The 20,223-nt window shown below is 48.3% G+C and overlaps 3 protein-coding genes across 3 annotated transcripts; 2 read left to right on the forward strand and 1 right to left on the reverse strand.

Annotated features, from left to right (window-relative positions):
• Positions 1-1,143: 1,143 nt before the first annotated feature.
• On the forward strand, positions 1,144-2,937 carry ADORA3 (adenosine A3 receptor; the record flags this gene model as incomplete). Its single annotated transcript, XM_079546340.1, has 2 exons — positions 1,144-1,538; positions 2,322-2,937. 2 exons carry the CDS (start codon positions 1,144-1,146, stop codon positions 2,935-2,937), a joined length of 1,011 nt encoding a protein of 336 aa, XP_079402466.1.
• An 8,684-nt stretch (positions 2,938-11,621) lies between these two features.
• On the reverse strand, positions 11,622-15,887 carry ATP5PB (ATP synthase peripheral stalk-membrane subunit b; the record flags this gene model as incomplete). The annotated part of the gene is made up of 7 exons (XM_079546452.1): positions 11,622-11,773; positions 12,350-12,529; positions 12,952-13,077; positions 13,469-13,632; positions 15,279-15,424; positions 15,508-15,559; positions 15,680-15,887. 7 exons carry the CDS (start codon positions 15,885-15,887, stop codon positions 11,702-11,704), a joined length of 948 nt encoding a protein of 315 aa, XP_079402578.1. The 3' UTR covers positions 11,622-11,701.
• WDR77 (WD repeat domain 77) lies at positions 15,886-18,870 on the forward strand (the record flags this gene model as incomplete). Its single annotated transcript, XM_079546533.1, has 10 exons — positions 15,886-16,051; positions 16,146-16,331; positions 16,450-16,591; positions 16,671-16,720; positions 17,262-17,332; positions 17,710-17,764; positions 18,040-18,111; positions 18,212-18,320; positions 18,448-18,516; positions 18,711-18,870. The coding sequence occupies 10 exons, from the start codon at positions 15,886-15,888 to the stop codon at positions 18,868-18,870; spliced, it is 1,080 nt and encodes a 359-aa protein (XP_079402659.1).
• Between the last annotated feature and the right edge of the window lie 1,353 nt (positions 18,871-20,223).

A 20,223-nucleotide genomic window follows, 5' to 3' on the forward strand; every position in this document is an offset into this window, starting at 1 on the left:
CGACAGCCTGGGCAACAGGAGACATGAGGATGAGGTCAGCCACAGAGGTGATGCAGCAGCTCATACCCAACCACCAGGATGTGTTTGTCTCCTGCTCACAGCTGCACAGCACCAGCTGGTTGGAGAAGCAATTCAGGCTGCAAACCCAGCACATGCCACTGCTGGCATTCATCTGCTGTGCCCACGGCTGTCAGCTCCTGTTAGAAAACCAGTCCCAAGCCCATGTGCAGACTGGGACCACTCCAGAGAGGTTCTTCTTTGCATTTTCCCCAGCAGTAATGGCAACAACACACCTTCCATTCGGGGAGCTTGGGGTACTTACACGTTTCAAGGAAGCCAGCCCATTTCACAGAAGAGAACTGAAGAAGTCTTCTTTATTTCTGACTCTGCCTCTTGCCAACTTCACTTCCTTGGCTATGCCAGAGATGGCAGAGATAAGGTTGCTGTGGCTGGAGGCAGTGCTTTCCACATACACAGCCCTGTGCTGCCCGCTGTCTGTTCTGTGTTCCGTGAGCTAACCCTGGCCTTGCTGTCCCTTTTGCTTGTACAAGGAGGCCTTTTGGCACCCACCACCCTGGGGCAGGCCAACAACAAGGTTGGGTTGGTGGTCCCATGGGCTTCTACTGGAACTGAGGGCTCCTGCTTGAAAACATCACTCACTATAGTAATGCCACACCGAGGAAGGTCTGGAATGCAGCAAAGCACCCTATAAGCTGCATCATTTCCTAAAGCGACCACAGAGCGATTACCCGCATTGACAGAGGCAGCATTGCACAGTCAGTTCCGAGTACAGGTCTCTCACTTCTAAAATTGCCTTATCTGCTTCCTTCTACTGGTCACATTTGGTTTTGGGTTGCTGCTGAGCAGCCCTAGGAGAGCTTTTCCTTTTTTTTTTTTTTTTTCCTTTTCTTTTTTCCATTTCCAAACACCTTTCTAAAGAACGTGAAAGCTACAGAGTTTCGGAAAGGCTGCGGTGAGCTGCGGTGTCCAAAACGAAGAATGCTTCCTGAACTCTGGGATGGGCAACAGCTGATTTACTGCTGAGCGCTGAGGATGTGAAATTCTGGAGGACATTCACACACCGGGGAAGCACAGAGACGGCCCACAGCAGCACTGCGGGTGCCAGAGAGACCGCCGGCACCCATGTGCCCACCCGACTGCCCAGCCAGCAGCAGCCCCACCAATGGAACCCTCAACACCAGCCAGGTGATGGGCAGCACGGATGCGATCTACATTGGCGTTGAGTGCCTGGTGGCTCTGCTCGCTGCCCTGGGGAACATCCCGGTGGTCTGGGCGGTGAAGCTGAACGCAGCCTTCCACAACACCACCATGTACTTCATCGCCTCCCTGGCGCTGGCTGACATTGCAGTGGGGTTGGTCGTCATCCCGCTGGCCGTGTTGGTCAGTCTGCACGTCAGCATCCCGTTCCATTTCTGCCTCTTCATCTGCTGCCTCATGGTGGTCTTCACCCAAGCCTCCATCCTTTCCTTGTTGGCCATCGCCATCGACCGCTACCTGCGTGTGAAGCTGCCCATCAGGTGAGCTCATGGTTCAATGGGTTGTTAAGCAGATGCCAAATGCACTACAGATTTCTTTGGGTTTCTGAGGGTAATCTTTTAAATACGTTCGCTTTTACTGTCTCCTGAAAATAATGAAGAGTTATGAAGGCTTTCCTTTCCTAGGTTTGAATGGAAAGACGTACAGAAAGCATAACTGCAGGCATAAAAGGAACATGTTTTTGTGGCGAGAAGACTTGTATGTTGAAAAGTGAAAAAGCACTTTGGCCTTACAAATAGAATGAACCAACATAAAGAGTAAGGTGCATGCAAGGAAGCTGAGAAATAGAATAAGATCACTAGCAGTGGAAATACGAGTAGTATCACAGAATGACCTGGGTTGCAAAGGAGCACAATGCTCATCCAATTCCAACCCCCTGCTGTGTGAAGGTCGCCAACCAGCAGCCCAGGCTGCCCAGAGCCACATCCAGCCTGGCCTCGAATGCCTGCAGGGATGGGGCATCCACAGCCTCCTTGGGCAACCTGTGCCAGTGTGTCAAGCACTGAGATCTTAATGAAACAAGAAATAAAACAGCAGCCAGCCACAAAGAAGGGAAGTTAAACATAGTTCGTCTTTCATGACTGTTACAGTGAAGATCTATGGCTCATAACAAAATAAGGCTTTACTTCCAAAAAAAAAAAGAAAAAAAAGCAAGCTGGTTGATCATGATAAACCTCGAGTTTTTGAACATGAGTTACTGAAATCATCCACAAGTATTTTAAAACACTTCTGTTCAATGTGGCCTCGGTTTTCTTCCTCAACAGATATAAAACAGTGTCTACAGAGAGAAGGATTTGGTGGGCGCTGGGGCTGTGCTGGTCTCTGTCCCTGCTGGTGGGATTAACCCCAATGTTTGGATGGAACAAACGAAGAAGCGCCCGCTATCACACGTGTGAATTTATCTCTGTGATGAGGATGGATTACATGGTGTATTTTTCGTTCTTCACGTGGACTCTTATCCCTCTGAGCACCATGTGTGCTCTCTACATGGCAGTATTTTACATCATCAGGACAAAGCTAAGTCAAGGAGCAACCAACGGGAGGGGAGTGGGAGTGTTCTATGGGAAGGAGTTCAGGAAAGCCAAATCTCTGGCACTCGTTCTGTTCCTGTTTGCTGTGTCCTGGTTGCCTCTGTGCATCATGAACTGCGTTTTCTACTTTCACCCTGAATATAAGATTCCTAAGCCTTGGATCTTCTTGGGAATCTTGTTGTCTCATGCCAATTCTGCCATAAACCCCATTGTCTATGCTTGCAAGATAAAGAAGTTCAAAACCACTTACCTTTTAATTTTAAGGACCTACATCCTATGCAGAAAAAAGCCCGAAGCCAGACTCAGCTCTTACAGATTAAACACAGCAGCTGTCATAGACACAGAATGAACGTTGACCCACCAGCACACACCAGACCACTGATAAAATGCTTTCAGGAACTCGTGGGAAAAACACGTCCTGTTCATCTGCTGCCTGACGCAAGCTGGCGATAAGAGCAAGCTCCTCACACACTGATTCCCATATGACATTAAGCTCCAAAGTTAATTTGCAAACTTTTATATTATTATAACCCAGTAAATCTGGCCTGGTTGTTGCTGTACCAAGCCCAGACCTTCTCAGGTAAGCACCTGCGTTTAAGAGCACCTTCTGGTTCATGTTTACTGACTTGAGTGTTGCTTGGCAGACTATGACCCAAAGCACAGTTACCAAGATGGACTTTTTACTTCCAGCTCCAATCCACAGGCAGTAAGAAATAATGCAACAGTTCTTGCTAGTTTCTAGCTTTAACTCAAGCACAACAAGTCTTTTGGTCAGCATTTTGCTTTCTCTTTACTTGCACACAACCACACCTGCACCGACGTTTCGCTCCAGCAGCACAAGTGCGGTCACAGCATCACATGAGACCTCCATCTGCAAATGAAAGACTTCACCAGGACCTGTCCCCACCCCCTGGGTCACTACATACATGTCCTATGTCTGTATGTCTGCATCATGTCGTTTCAAAATACAGAAAAGAGTTAAGATTAATTTTGTCCTTTTTTTTCCCCCCCTCCCATAACGACTGTCTGGGTGCACTGAGAAACAGGATAAATGCTTGCGGTGCAGGATGTCCTCACTGTCTCCTCTTACACCCATCACCTCCTGTCCATTTCGATGATCAGATGAAGTCTGGTCAGCTTGTGCTGCAGTCAGTGCTGCCACGCTTCCATTAAGGATAATAAATATTCACAGAATCACAGAATTGTAGGGGTTGGAAGGGACCTCCAGAGATCATCGAGTCCAACCCCCTGCCAAAGCAGGTTCCCTACAGCAGGTCGCACAGGTAGGCATCCAGGCAGGTTTTGAACATCTCCAGAGAAGGAGACTCCACCACCTCCCTGGGCAGCCTGTTCCAGTGCTCCGTCACCCTCACTGTAAAGAAGTTCTTGCGCATGTTTGTGCAGAACTTCCTATGCTGCAGTTTCCAGCCGTTTCCCCTTGTCCTGTCTCCACTCACCACTGAAAACAGTTCGGCCTCGCCATTCTGCCCCCCACACCTTAGATATTTATAGACCTGGATCAGGTCCCCTCTCAGTCTTCTCTTCCCAAGGCTGAACAGACCCAGTTCACTCAGCCTTTCCTCATAGCAGAGATGCTCCAGGCCCTTCACCATCTTGGTGGCCCTCCGCTGGACTCTTTCCAAGAGATCCTTGTCTTTTTTGTACTGGGGAGCCCAGAACTGGACGCAGTGCTCCAGATGAGGCCTCACCAGGGCAGAGTAGAGGGGGAGGATCACCTCCCTCGACCTGCTGGCCACGCTCTTTTTAATGCACCCCAGGATGCCATTGGCCTTTTTGGCTACAAGGGCACACTGCTGGCTCATGGCCAACCTGTCATCCACCAGGACACCCAGGTCCCTCTCCGCAGAGCTCCCCTCCAGCAGCTCATCCCCCAACCTGTACTGGTGCATGCAATTATTCCTCCCCAGATGCAAGACTCTACACTTGCTTTTGTTAAACCTCATCCGGTTTTTTTCTGCCCAGCTCTCCAGCCTATCCAGGTCTTGCTGAATGGCAGCACAGCCTTCAGGCGTGTCAGCCAATCCTCCCAACTTCGTATCATCAGCAAACTTGCTGAGGGTGGCCATTATTCCCTCATCAAGGTCATTGATGAAGATGTTGAACAAGACCGGACCCAGCACAGACCCCTGAGGAACACCGCTGGTTACAGGCCTCCAACCGGACTCTGCACCACCAACAACGACGCTCTGTGCTCTGCCAGTCAGCCAGTTCTCAACCCACCTCACTGTCCACTCATCTATCCCACACTTCCTCAGCTTTGTTATAAGGATGTCGTGGGGGACAGTATCAAATGCCTTGCTGAAATCAAGGTAGACTACATCCACTGCTCTCCCCCTATCCACCCAGCCAGAGACAACATCATAGAAGGCTACCAGGTTGGTCAAGCATGACCTCCCCCTTGTGAACCCGTGCTGACTACTCCTGATAACCTCCTCTTCTTCCAGTTGTCTGGAGATGACATCCAGTACAAGCTGTTCCATCACCTTTCCAGGGACAGAGGTGAGGCTGACTGGCCTATAATTGCCTGGCTCTTCCTTCTTGCCTCTTTTGAAGACCGGGGTGACGTTGGCTATCTTCCAGTCTTCAGGCACCTCCCCCGTCCTCCAAGACTTCTCAAAGATGACAGAAAGCGGTTCAGCAACCACCTCTGCCAGCTCCCTCAGCACCCGTGGATGAATCCCATCAGGTCCCATGGATTTGTGAACATTGGTGTTGCCTAGGCGCTCCTGGACCACCTCTTCCCTGACAGAAGGGAGGTCTTCCATTCCCCAGATCCTCTCACTCACCTCCAGGGTCTCAGATTCCCGAGTGGGAGCTTTTTCACTGAAAACAGAAGCAAAGAAGGCATTCAGTATCTCCGCCTTCTCAGCATCCCCCGTTACCAGCACACCCCCGTCACTTAGCAGGGGAGCCACATTCTCCCTAGTCTTCCTTTTACTGTTAATGTACTTGAAAAAACCTTTTTTATTATCCTTTATCCCCTTTGCCAGATTTAATTCCAGGCGGGCTTTAGCCTTCCTTGTCGCATCCCTGCAGACCCTGACAACATTCCTGTATTCTTCCCAAGTAGTCAGACCCTTTTTCCACATTTCACGGGCTTTCTTCTTTCCTTTGAGTTTGCGCACGAGCTCCTTGCTCATCCACACAGGTCTCCTGCCACCCTTTCCCGATTTCTTCCTCACAGGGACACACCGATCCTGAGCTTGGAAGAAGAGCTGCTTAAATGCCCACCAGCTCTCACAGGCCCCCTTGTCTTCCAACACCCTAGCCCATGAGACAGCTCCAAGTAGGTCCCGGAAGAGATCGAAGTCGGCTCTCCTAAAGTCCAGGATAGCAATCCTACTTTTTGCTTTACTTCTTCCACTCAGGATCTTGAACTCCACCATCTTGTGGTCACTGCAACCCAAGCTACCCCCGACCTTTACTTCCCTGACAAGCCCTTCTCTATTAGTGAGAATAAGGTCCAGCAGTACCCCTCTCCTTGTTGGTTCCTCAACCACCTGCATCAGGAAGTTGTCTTCAACACATTGCAGGAACCGTCTGGACCGCGCATGCCTGGCCACATTGCTTTTCCAGCAAATATCTGGATAATTGAAGTCCCCCATAAGCACCAGCGCCTGGGATCGTGACGCTGCTTCCAGCTGTTTGTGGAAGGCCTCATCAACCTCCTCCTCCTGATCAGGGGGCCTGTAGCACACACCCACAACGGTGTCAGCCATACCAGCCCGCCCCTTGATTCTCACCCACAAGCTCTCCACCGCTACACCACTCTCCCCCAGGTGGAGTTCAATACATTCAAGCTGCTCTCTTACATAAAGAGCAACTCCACCACCCCGCCTCGCCGGCCGATCTTTCCTAAAGAGCACATAGCCCTCCATGACAACATTCCAGTCATGCGAGCTGTCCCACCACGTCTCTGTGATCGCAACGAGATCGTAGCCATGTGACCGCACGCAGATCTCCAACTCTTCCTGTTTATTTCCCATACTGCGCGCGTTGGTGTATAGACACTTCAGGGAGGCAGCATTCCCCTGCCACACTCCATCCCTTCGAACTCCACCCTCGTCACCCATCAAGTTCAATATTGAGCCTTGAACTACCTGAACCTCAGCAGTCCTCATTTTGTCCCCTTCCCCCTTCTTACCTAGTTTAAAGACCTTTCAATGAGGCCCGCCAGCTCCTGGGCTAGGATCCTTTTACCCCTTGCAGACAGTTGAGCTCCATCTGCAGCCGTCATGCCAGGAGCTGAGTAAATTGCCCCATGGTCAAAAAAACCAAAGTTCTTCTGCCTGCACCAGCCTCTAAGCCATTTATTGATGAGGAGGGCTTTTTTGATCCTCTCAGAGTCCTTCCCCGCCACTGAAGGGATAGAAGAGAAGACTACCTGCACTCCCGCACCATCCAGTACCCTCCCCAGACCCTTGAAGTCATCCCTGATAGCCCTTAGGCTTCTCTTGGCAGCATCATCACTGCCAACCTGAACTACCAATAAGGGGTAGTAGTCAGACGGGCGAATAAGCCCAGGCAACTTTCTAGAGATGTCCCTGACCTGTGCCCCAGGGAGGCAGCACACTTCCCTCCAGGTGGGGTCAGGACGACATATCGGGCCCTCAGTTCCTTTTAGAAGGGAGTCTCCTACAACTATCACCCTCCTTTCTTTACCAGAAGAGGCGGTCTGCAAGCGTGGAGCCGACCGCCTCTCCTTAGCAAAGCTCAGAGGCTGTTCCACCACCTTGTTCTCAGCCTCCTCACCCTCCAGTTCCAGGGTTTCAAACCTGTTACTCAGGGGCACCTGAGGAACCGAGGTCGGTCGGGGAGGGCGCCGCCTGCGTCGCTGAGGTAATTAGTTAATATAAAAATATTAGTAATTAGTTAATATAAAAATAATTAGTTAATATAAAAATATTAAGTGGATTTTATGCAAAGTCAACGTGCTGCATGAAATCCCTGCTCTGTTTTAGCAGGTGTCCCTACAGCTCCAAAACTGCAGTAGATGCTATAGCACAGCTTAGTTTCAGGGAGTTAAACTGAACACAGGCAATTAAAGGCAAGTCTCTTTTTTCTCCATCTTTGCACGGTAAAAGTGGTCTAGGAAAAAAAAACAAAGGGGAGTGCATCATTCTGTTCTGTAGCTCAGTAAGCTACATAAACACAGTGCCTGCTCCTTTAACAAAGATCAGAGATCTTAGTTCAACATCTGATGTAATCCTTGCTGCTGCCCAAACCCACCCCGTTACACGGTCCCACCCTTCACAAAGCAGCTGGCAAAGGAAGTCACTGCACGAGTGCATCACAGCTTGGAGACGTGCCCGCTGTCAGTAGATGGAACCGATTGCTTTCAGCAGGCAAAAACAAACAAACAAACAGAAAGCACAAAACGTTACACCTTAGAATAACACGGATCAAACTTTGCTCGGGTATTTCCGGCGGCTGCTCGGTGCTGCCCCGCAGCGGTACATCATGATGTAATTCAGTGCTTCAATCAAAGCGTTGCGCGCTCTTATCAAAAATGCTGCAGCCAGTGACCAAACAGGGAAATAAGGGCACAGATGTGGACAGGTGCAGAGAAACACTTCTGTTTTTCAGTTCTCCTCAGCAGTTCCAAGCAAAAGCGGAAACCCACACGGAAACTGTGCAACAAGCTGTCACCAGGATTGCTCCAGATGAGGGAAGGTGGTGTAGCAAGCAATTTGTCCCCAGTGTTGGCGAGAGTTGTAGAGTTGGAGATGCTGTTTTCCCCTCCTAGCTATGAATTCAGCTGATGTTATGTACTGCAGCCTGGATACCTCGCAGAGCACCGCCGTCCTCCGTGCAACAATCCCATGGCATCCAGCATGCACAAGGTGCAGGTGTTCATGTGTCAAATCCCACTGTCACACAGGCGCTGCTTTTGGCTGGGGCTTGATGACCACAGAGGCATAAAAAACCTCATTCTGGGATATGAGAGGTTATAAATATCAGAGAAAGCGCAAATGTAACATCTCAGGACAAATGTCCTGCTTCAATTTTGACCTCAACGCTACGGAAACTGAGCAGCCCCAGGAATTGTAGTTTTGACCTTTACCTGGATGTTTTCAGCAGATTCCTCACGTTGTGCCTTGGAGGGAACTTGTTCTTGTAGGTTTTCTTGGGATCTCTTATACCCTAGAAAGGAGGAGAGCAGAGTGGGATTAGCCAGGTGGTGCAGCTGTTATCTTTGGAACAAGTTCTTAGTCCACACTGCTCTCCCTGGTGGTCGTTTAAAGGTAACAGAACAGAACTCCTGCTCTTTGTCAAAACTCACAACAAGGATGTTTTAATTACAGAACTAGGGAGCAATTAGGACCCAGTGGGTTAGCCTGCCCTGCATGCAAGACAATTTATTCCTCCCCTCCCCCTTCACTGCAAGGCACTGAGGTATGCTTTCTTGTCATTTGTACCACAGAAAGAGGAATTGGCTGTGATATTCCACCAGCCAATTGTACAGTTTCCTCTCAGCTGACAGCTGGGCAATCTGACCTGAAATCTGTTGCAATCTTCACTGCAAACCAAGCAATTTGGAAACCCAAGAACCATGCTGCTGGCATTTCCTTGACTGTGCCACTTACTTTTCCTAATGAGGCAGACGACTGCAACCACCAGAAGAGTTGACAGGATGCCAGAGATAAAGGCCAGTGCTAAGTAGAATATGTCAGGGCTGTTGATGCACAGGAAACAGAGTCAGAATCACATTCTTACAGAAATATCAAAGAATGAGTAGCTTTCAAATTCAACCAAGGTTATCAAACATCCTATTGCCAAGCACCAGGAGATTACAAGATATCTGCAGTAAGAATTACTGAGTACCTTGAGCACAGGCTAGGAAATTCTAAGCCAACTTGTAAAAACATGGGACATTATGGGTAACTTCTTCCCTATAGAAAGGGCTTGTCGTTTCAAGGAACTTGGTGTTCAAAGTTCAGAAATAAAGGTGTAGCATTTACTTGTCAAACAAGGATTCGCCTTCTGAGTCTGGTAAGGCAGCAGTAGAGGTCTGTACAGTGGTATGTACTGTGACAGTGGTGGAAATGGGCACTGGTGCAACTGAAAATAATTAGAAAAAGAGTTTAAATGTGTTAATATTTCTATTACAAGTACTATTACAAGTAACAAGCAAACCACCTCCTAGAAGCGTGAACCTATTCAAGAATGACTGCAAGAAATGTAAGCATAACATTTCTGTACCAGAGGGCTGAAAGTGGAAACACCAGGCAGAAAAACAGCAGTGATCCACACCACCACTGCTCCCCAGCAGCCCTTGGAAGCTGTGCAGTACTTCCCCAAATACGTTTATCCACAAAGCTGCCCCCCAACAACCCTTTCTGAGCCAGGAAAGCGGTGATGTAGCCGAGAGCACCGGATCTGACAGAACTCCTTAAAAAATAATAGCAATAATCAAATGAAATACCTGGTTTTGATTTTGAGGAGGAACCTCCCATTCTTTCCAAACACCAGTGAACAGCAAGAGAACCTAAAGATGAGAGGACAGCTGCATTTACACACACGTACACAACACAAACCCAGCGTTCTCATTCACAACTCAGGCTCGATTTCACTTGTGTCAGTATTTTGGGCTTCTTACACAAACTTGCATGAAACCACAGCAGGAAATCTGGCAATAAACAGAGCACGAGCCTGGCTTCTCAACATCTCACTCTGCAGAGTGAGCACACACACCCAGTACCCTTGTTAAGCACAGAGTCTCCTCTCGAAATGATGGGCTGTATTTCATATTGGACTAAAAAATATCCCCAGCATCACATAGCTAAAACAGAGTGAACTTCATGAAAGAAGCTTCTGAACTTCTCTATCAGAAGCACGGATAGGAAAAACCTGAAGGGACAATTTTTTCACAGGTTACATTCACAGAAAGTTCCGAATTAAAACATTATTCTCAAATTCAGGAGGTGCAAGCGTGAAGATGGGGAAATACAGTTTTACTGGGCTATTCCCAGCCTGGTCTCTCTCATTATATAGTTTTCAAACTACACACTGCAAACAACATCCAGCATTGCTCACGACACAAAATAAACTGTTCTCACTGTTACTTTCACCTTTTTCTCCTGCATACCCCAACAGCCAGCTCCAAGTTCCCCATGTCAGATCTCAAAGTTCATTGCATTTGCCATAGCAGAAGCAATGTTGAGGTACAGCTTCACCTTACCTCACACCGTGCAACAGCTGCCTGTGGAAAACTCCAGTAGTGTTGGCACTGCTTGCACAGCACTGCGTGCTGCCTTTGTGAAAAGAACGTGTCCAGCTTGTGAGAGCACCAGTAAGCTTCAACTCAAATGAGACATCAATGTGGAAGTTGAGTAACTTCACTTTTTTTTTTTAAAACAGGAAACGATGAGGAACCTTTACTGCCAGGAAATGCCAGGGGAGAAAAAAAAAAGTCACCTTTACCTGAAGGTGGGTGACTTCTGCCTTTAGGAGTGCCTCACCTCCAAAGAACACCTTTTTCTCTGAGCTGTTGTAGTGAAAAAGGATGTAAAAGTCCACGTACAAAAGGTGCATCAGTCCCTCCAGGGCACACTTATCAATCCTACTGTTCTAATCTGTATGCTGGTAAATTGAGCAGAAGCTGAGCTTTATCATCTTCTGATATTTCCTGCCAGTCATATTCTCTTCTCTGCAGAATAAGAAGCTTTTGTAATTATTTAAAGCTTTGTTACTTCTTTGTTTGTTTGTTTGCCTATGAACTGAGGACACCAGCTCCAAGCATCTCACTGGGTGAGTGGGAAGACCAGCAGTCATTTTGATTTTAAAACACGTTAACAAAAATAACCATAGGGCATTTGTACAGGTAGTTCTGAATTAAAACAAAATTCACCAGTGTGTCAGCACCACAGTGAGAGTCAGCATCTCATCTCCAGAAAGGTTCACAACTGAACCAGGAACCAAACAAAGCTGTGGTTGGAAGCAATGCCCCACTATCATCTACTGCAAACACACACATACAGAAATCACAGTCAAAGACAGCGAATATTTTTGTTGGTTGGTTTTAATGACATTTTACAATCAGAGTTTCCAACAAGTAATGGGACACCTCAGAGGAATCAGATGCTACGTGGCTACGCTGCCACCTGGGCGCTCTTTGAAAGTGCCTTCAGGTCCAAAATGCACTTTGCAATGCTCTCCTTTTGCTGCAAAAGAAAAACAAAACATTTTCAGTAGAAAGCCTTTATGAAAAGAAGCTAAACAAGCAATGCACATACTTAGTGCACTTTTCATTTTCCCTTTAGACACTCAAAATGAGTTACAGACTGAAAGGTACGATGCTATGTAGCTTATAAGGTGAGATTCATATCCAAGCAGTGATCTGCCATATTTCTAGCTCTGCTTGTACATCTTTCATTGTTATCAGGTTCATTCCTTAAAAGGAAGGGCATCCAGAGTCCATCTGGGGATCTTCAGCCATCCTGCTCTTAGAGAGGGATTTTTAGAAGACAATTAATTCCCTGGTGTGCCCTTACTGCAGGGTTAGCTCTGTGCTGCAAGAGCAAACAAAACCAACCACTTGCTCACTTCACCAGCAGCACAGACACCTTGTACCTACGTGCGGGAGAGCTGTTAGCTCTCACACAGCAGCAGAACGCATCACTGCTGTGCCCGCAAGCCACCCAGATCATCTGGCATTTTTTGACTCAGAAGGACTGGACAGCAAAATGCCTACAGGCTAAAACATAACACAGATGAAAGCCAACAGCAAACACCAATACCTGCTGAGGCGTGATGCTCTGAATAACACTCTTCTCCACCCACTGAACCATGTGATCTTGCTCTTTCTGACGCTTTAAGTTCTGCAGAGCCACCTGATAGTCCAGCCTTTTCTTCACTTCGTTGTATACTGTCAGTAATCTTTCTCGGTAATTGGCTTCCAGCAGCATTGCAATATTATTCTAGACACAAAAATGAAATCAGCAGATTAACTTTTGACAACGGGACAACAGAGCAGAACACAGCCCCACAGAGAGCCAGAACACAGCCCCACAGAGAGCCAGAACACAGCCCCACAGAGAGCCAGAACACAGCCCCACAGAGAGCCAGAACACAGCCCCACAGAGAGCCAGAACACAGCCCCACAGAGAGCCAGAACACAGCCCCACAGAGAGCCAGAACACAGCCCCACAGAGAGCCAGAACACAGCCCCACAGAGAGCCAGAACACAGCCCCACACACAGTCAACAGATGGTAGTGGAACTGGCCTCGGCTGCAACAAATGTCTCATCAGTGGTTTGTTACTTGTTAGTAACTTGAGAGGCACCCACAGGATGTGATGCCAACAGCAGTAACAGTGAGCAGCAGAGCTAGAGCTGCATACCCTCTTAGCATCAAAGAGGTAACTGCGGCCTTCAACTCTCCACTGCTCCTTTTTCTCCTCCTCGATGGCAGTTTCCAGTGCTTTTATTGCTTCATTTTTCACCTCTAAAGCTTTAGCAACTTTCTCCTGAAAGCAGAAACAAAAAACGATTCAGAATTAAAGCAAGCTGCAAAGAAAACAAGAGATCTGCAAACTATTCCTGAAATTCTGCACTACAATTTGAGAAATGCCTACACCAGCTAGATTGCACCAGGTTTGGGACATGACAACAATTACTGCTCACTGTACAAAAAAAATCAAAAGCCATAAAATATTTGTTTTGGTGTAAATTGCTTTTCTTTCACTTTTTTTCCTCAAACCCACACAGCAACACCAACCTAAGATCTAAAACATACCTCATATTAGCATTAATACAAGAATAGTAGGCTCAGATTCTATTACAGCCCAGGCCTGCTTAAGCAGATCAATTAATTTTTAGCTTTTTTTGTAAAGTTGGATTAAATATTATTATTTTTACCTCATTAAGTTTGTCAGCAAAAGCTGCTACATCAGCACCGTACTTTTTAACGGCATAAATGATGACTGTCAATATGCAGGCAGCTGCAACTGTCTCGTGGTTAATGACATAGATTTCCTTAGAGAGTAAGTAAAGCAGGAGTCCAGTTCCCAACATGTAAGGCCCTAAAAAAAATAAAATAAATCAGCATTGCTTGCACTGATGTGAAACACCTGAAAGCAAATAGATTAACTCCAGGAAACAGATTAAATCCAGGAAACTAGATTCTGTGATCCAGTTGTGAACTGGGTTTTGTTTGTGAACTACAATTCTGTGATTCTGTGAAACATACAGAAAGGACACTGAGGTGTTGCAGCAGGACCAAAGAAGAGCAGCAAGGCTGGGGAAGGACTTGGAGAATGTGGCCTGTGAGGAGAGGCTGAAGGAGCTGGGGCTGTTTGGTCTGGGGAAGAGGAGGCTGAGGGGAGACATTACTGCTCTCTTCCAATACCTGACTGCAGCAGAGCGGGGCTGGTCTCTTCTCACTGGTGACAGGACGAGGGGAAATGGCCTCAAGTTGCACCAGGGGAGGTTTAGGTTGGATATCAGGAAAAACTTCTTTGCAGAAAGGGTTGTGAAGCACTGGAATGGGCTGCACAGGGAGGTGGTGGAGTCACCAGCCCTGGATGTGTTTGAAATCTGGATGCGGTGCTCAGGGACGTGATTGAGCTGCTGTTAGAGCTGGGTTCATGGTTGGACTCTAAGGTCCTTGAGGACTTTTCAATCCTGAGTGATTCTATGACTCCTTTCTACCATAACCAAAGGCAGAATCAGACATCTTCAGAACAGCACAGTGGGAAGGACACCACCAGCAGCATCCAGCTCCTGGCTCCACACAGAACTGCCCAAATTCAAGCCATATTCACACAGAACTGCCTGCTGCAGGCCTTGACTTGACTATTGTAAAGTTGCTCAAATGCACTTAGCATGAGGAATACCACACAGGCCTCAAAACCACCCTCTCATCATACCTAAAGAGTAAAAATTCTTCCTCTTCTCCTTAAATATCACGTGTTAAACACATGCAGGATGCTGACCAATGCTGTGTATTCCCAAATACTTTACCTTTTTTTATGCTACAAATTACAGCCACATCTAAACAAGCCTAACTAAATGCAAATTAAAAACACATCACAGAATCACAGAATTGCAGGGTCTGGAAGGGGCCTCTAGAGATCATCCAGTCCATCTCCCAGGCAGATGTGAAATCTGTTTCTTGGACAGGGAGGAACACAGCATCTGCATTCAATCAACATGAATAAAATGAAACCGCTCAGTCAGCATTTTTGGCACAACATGTTTTGTGGGAACATTCACTGCAGAGGGAGCAGAACTCCCTTCTGGAATTCCCCTTCCCCCAGGAGGGGCTGCTGCACTACCAGAGCCGGGCATCAGGGGGCCAAAGTCCTCCTATTTCTAGATGAGAAATAAACTACAAATTAGGTGAGGCTTTGCAGAACACTTTTTTGCTCCTCAAATAGGCTCCCTATTAAATAGGGACTGACTTTGATGACTGATTCCTTGAAACAAAGTGTTCCCCAAGTGCTTGATTCATGGGGAATCTCAGTTTGAGAAGAAAGCAATCGAGAACGTTCAATTTCGACTCTTACAAAAGTCCTTCACTTCTCTGCACATCAAAATGTGAGTCAGGTTAAGAATTCAGGAAAGCAAAAGAAGAGGCCAAAACAAAGTGACATTTTTATCTGAACCCTGTCTGAACCCTCCCTCCAAGACCGATGATTTGCTGCCATATCAAAACGCAAATATTAACCTGTGACCCCGGTTTTAGGATAGAGAAACTTGAAGAACTCCTCGGGGATCAGGCCGTGCCGGACCTCTCCTCCTTTCTCCGGCAGCGGAGGCACAGGAGCCAAGCGGTGCTGAGCGGTGTGAAGCGGCCTCGCGACGTGCAAGACGCTGCAATGAGAAAGCTTCCGTTCAGCTCCACGGCGTGCAGAAAGAACCGCCGAGAGAAACCCGCCTGACAGCGCGGAACTCACCCTGCACAGACGGGAGGCGGGAGGCCCTGGAGGCCCTTCAGCACGGCCGGGGCTGCGGGAGGAGAGGGGCAGAGGGCACGTCAGGACGGAGCTCACACACCCTCCCCTCCCCCCCAGCTCCCGCCCGCCGTTTCCCCGTACGGAGCCGTGCCCGCTCACCGGCGCGGAGGACCAGGCGGGACAGCATGGCGGCACAGCGACCCTTCGTCCCGGTGACCGCCGGCCGCCTCAGCACCACCGAGATGGCGGCTGGGCGGATCTCGCGAGACTCTCGCGAGACTCTCGCGGAGGCCGCTCTCGCGAGAGGAGACGGCGCGCGCGCGGCGCGGGAGCACGTGGGGACGCCGCCGGTCCCGGTCCCGCTGCGCCACCGCCGCCATGGAGGAGCCGCCGCCTGAGCAGCCGCCGCCCCCCGCGACTCCGACGCCCTCAGCAGGCGGGGAGGAAGATGAGGCCGCGGCGGCCGGCGGCCCCGAATGGAACATCCCGCCCAACGCGCCCGCCTGCATGGAGCGGCACCTGGAACGCGCTCATTACCGCGCAGGTTAGCGGCCCGTGGGCACGGGGCGGCGGGGAGCGGGGCGGGAGGGGCGGCGGGGAGCGGCACCGCGGGCGCTGAACGGCTGAACGTCCCGCAGACGGAGCGCTGCTGCTGGGCGCCTCGGGGCTGAGCGGCCGCTGCTGGGCCGGCTCCATCTGGGTATTCGCCGACCCCCGGCGCGCCCCCAGCGAGGGCTTCTGCACCGCCGGCGTCCAGACCGAGGCGGGCGTGGCCGACCTGCGCTGGGTGGCGGACAGAGGCATCCTGGTTGGTTCCGACTCCGGTAAGCGTGAGGCGTCGCCCCCCGCCCGCTCCCGCCGGGCTCCCCTTGGCTGCACCCCCGTTCCCTTCTCCCCGTCCCGGTGCCCGCGGTGAGGCGGGGCCCCCACTGTGCCCCTCAGGCGCCGTGGAGCTGTGGGAGCTGGACGAGAAGGAGACCCTCATCGTCAATAAGTTCTGCAAATATGAACACGACGACATGGTGGAGGCGGTGGACGTCCTGGCGGGCAGCACGCGGGCGGTCAGCGGTGGAAGAGACTTCAGGTGAGCTCTCCCGGCCCCGCTTCTCCCCCCCCCCCCGGGGATGTGATGCCAGGCTCTGACTGCTGCCTCTCGTCTGCAGTGTGAAGGTGTGGGACCTCCCGCAGCAGGCCGTGCTGCACTCCTACAGAGGTGAGTGCCCGCTGCATTGCAGGTTGTGGCCCCCACACGTGGGTGCTTCAGTTCCTAGCACAAGCTTACCTCTCTGTCCAATTTTCCCTACACAACCTGTGTTATAGGACCCGTTTCTTCTCATTTCCAAGTATATTCTTGAATTTCTCTGCTATCTTTTCTTCCCTGCACCTGCATGCATAAAGTAAGCTTTGAATGATGCTCACTAGAGCTCTGGGGAGCTCACACTGGGCTGTCACAGAAGCCATGCTTTGCTTGCTTGGTCATCTCCTCCTGCCCCTCTGTAACCAACCTCTGGTCTGCAGAGGATTCTTCAAGCTGGTGCACATTGTGAGGATGTGGCTGCAGGAGCTCTCTTTGGGTTTGGCAGCTCAGTGTGTTTAGGAAGTGCTTGGATAGCCTTTAACAGAAGTTACTCTTGGTCTGCTGTGCCTCCAGAGATCCTCGCTCCCTTCTCAGTGTTGTGCAGTTAGGCACTGGGCACACAGGGGAATGTCAGATACAGTCTTTGATGCTCTTTATCCTTTTGTGCTTTTGGTAGCTCACTCCGATGCAGTGACATGTGTGGCTGCCTGTCCTGGTAAGGACACCATCTTCCTGTCCTGTGCTGAGGTAAAGCTAATTCTATCTGAATCTGCCTGATAAAGATGAGATTTAACTTAATTATTTGCACTTAAATGCATTTATTGAGAAACTACCTGTCATATAAAATGTCTGCATGTATGCTTTGTTCCAATGTTGCAGTCTGATAAGTTGCTGATGGGCTCACCCAGCTGTTGGTGCAGGTTTGTGTTAAAACATGGGAATTCCCAGCTCTGTCCTGGCGTTACTGAAGGAGCTGAGTGTTAATGCCAGCATCACTTTAAACACAGGAGGAGCTGATTTGGGTTTGAATGTGGATTGGTAACAGTACTGCAGTGAATCTGAGTTTATGCCTGCCTCTGCTCCAGAAAGAAATTGTAAACATCTTTTTTGCTTTGAATCTATAGGATGAAAGAATATTACTGTGGGACACCAGATGCCCCAAACCAGCTACTCGAATTGGTATGTTTCTGAATGCAGTCACTGCTGACGTATGAAGTTGTGTGAGGAAATAGACTATTTCATGCCTGAGTTCTCTATGTCTAACCTCAGTCTAGTGGCCTGGCCACTTGGTCACAGAAGCCCATTAAATCTTAAGAAGTCTAGCTCTATCACAGAAGTAAAATCAACGTTTCAATAATGATCGTAGTGCTGTAGCAGCGTTAACTGGGCTAGGGTAGGGAATGTCTTTATAAGGACTGCTCTCTTCACTCTTACCCCAATTTATTTATTTACAGTTTGCAGTGCCTGTAATTACCTCCCTACCTCAGTCCTGTGGCATCCACAGGAAAGTGACATCTTTGCTTTAGGTAAGAAGTGCTCTTCCTGTTCAGTTTTCACGAGACAAATTGAGGTCTTTCTATTCATGTGACAGCTTTGCTGATAACCTCATTCTCTCTTCTCCAAAAGGTGATGAAAGTGGAACAGTTGCACTAGTAGACACAAAGAATCCTGATTCTGCCCTCAGCTCCATTGTGCATGCCCGACGTGTTACGGGCTTTGCATTTTCTGCACATAGGTACTGTCTACAATAGGGGCGTAGAATATGCAGCTATAGATGCACTTGAATGCCAGAGTAAAGCATTTTTTGTAAATTTAATTGTGTATTTAATCGTTCTAACTGTGGTCTCTTCTCTGCCCTCCAGTTCACCTTTGCTGGCTTCCATCAGTGAAGATTGTACAGTAGCTGTTCTCAACTCAGACCTTTCAGAGGTGTAAGTACCAGGCAGTGTATTCACTGGGGCTGTTTGTCCTGATGTCTCCTCATTAATTGTTTATGTACTAAAGGGAAGGTGAAAATACTCCTTAAAGTGGGGAACGCTGTCCTAGCAAACTAGCAATAAGGATGTGCACAAGCCAAAAATTCTTAGCAGCAGTGCTCCATGGCTAACAGTGCTCTGTTTTCCAGGTTCAGAAGCCGTTCTCATCGAGACTTTGTAAAAGGTTTATCGTGGTCTCCTTCAGACAATGCCTTGCTCACTACAGTTGGATGGGATCATCAGGTTTTACATCACACTGTCCCCATACCAGCTGGTGAAGCTTCCGGAATCAACTGTGTAAAAGAATAGTTTTATAAACTCGTTGGTCCAAGTTTCTTCCTTGCATTACTTTGGTTCTCCTGAAATCGAAGATGTTTGTGAACTGGAGTAGTTACGGATTGTTGTCTGCCTTGAACCTTGTGGCTAAGAAGGTTCCTGTAGTAGTTTTGAGTTAAGCATAAATTAGTTGCAAACTAGTCTGTGCCATCTCCTCAGGAGTTGGATTCACCTGCGAAAAGACTGCAGTTTTTTACCTGGAAAAAAAAATAGTGACTTCAGCCACAGAGGAGCCTTGGAAGAGGGAATTAGGTATAATGAAATGGAAAAGACTTGTTTCTTCAAACCACTCACAGAACGAATAGGAACAAATTATTTGGGGAGGTTGAATATGAATAAAAATAATTGGGAGGTACCTTTACTGAGGTAGATGCAAAAGCCTGAGCAAAGTGTTTGCTCTTTAAATACTTCCTTCCAACTGGGCAGGAAGATGAGTTGGAATTTTAATGGTAGAAGAGTTTCCTTGTCCTTAATGCCACATTCAGTTTAGAAGGTTGGTTTTTGCTATCTTCTATTGCAAATAATCCCGTGGTGAGAACTGTATGTCAACTTCTGCTCCACTGGTGGGTGTCAGAGTACCAGTGCTTGGTGTGATACGTCATATGCTGTACGATAAGGATCCCAGCTGCAGTCATTAAACATCTTTGTGATGGTGCATGACATGCTGAAATACCAGGACTTGCAATGCTCACCATTGCTTGGAGCTGAGAGCAGATCAGGGGCTTTTCTGCAGCATGCTGAATGCTGACAGAAGTTTGCTTGGCACATTTCAGTTTCTCTGTGCTGAATACAACTTACTCCAGAATGAGGTTTGTGAACAGAAGTTTATATAAGAGAAAAACTGGACTAAGGACTTGAGTCTTCATTTTGTTGCTCCTGTTATCAGACTGCTTATAGTGTTATTAACACAAGTAGTGTTAATAGAGATAATTAAGGCTCCTGATAGACTTTCAGTGAGTGACTTTTTGCGCTGGAGACTGAGAAGATCAAGCATTCCCATAATCTCCTCAAAGACTTCACATAATCCTTAGAGGTTGGGTTTGGTTTTTTTTTTTTGGTAATATAACATACAACTTCTCAAACTAAACTGTTTCCTTTGAATATATTGAACTGACAATAAATGGCATTGCTCTGCATCCATGGCCGCTGCTCCAGGTTTTGGCTTTCCTAGAGACAACAGTGGGTTTTTGCCAATGAAGCAACAACTTGTGTTAGAAATGAATGCTACATTTTCTTTACCATGATAGCAACACTACACTGTAAGCAACTACAATGCCATAATTGTTTTCAGAGCAAAATTCCCCAGCTGAGCATTGTATTGGAAAG

Source organism: Tetrao urogallus (genome assembly GCF_951394365.1).
Source record: "Tetrao urogallus genome assembly, chromosome: 24".
NCBI classification, from domain to species: Eukaryota; Metazoa; Chordata; class Aves; order Galliformes; family Phasianidae; genus Tetrao; species Tetrao urogallus.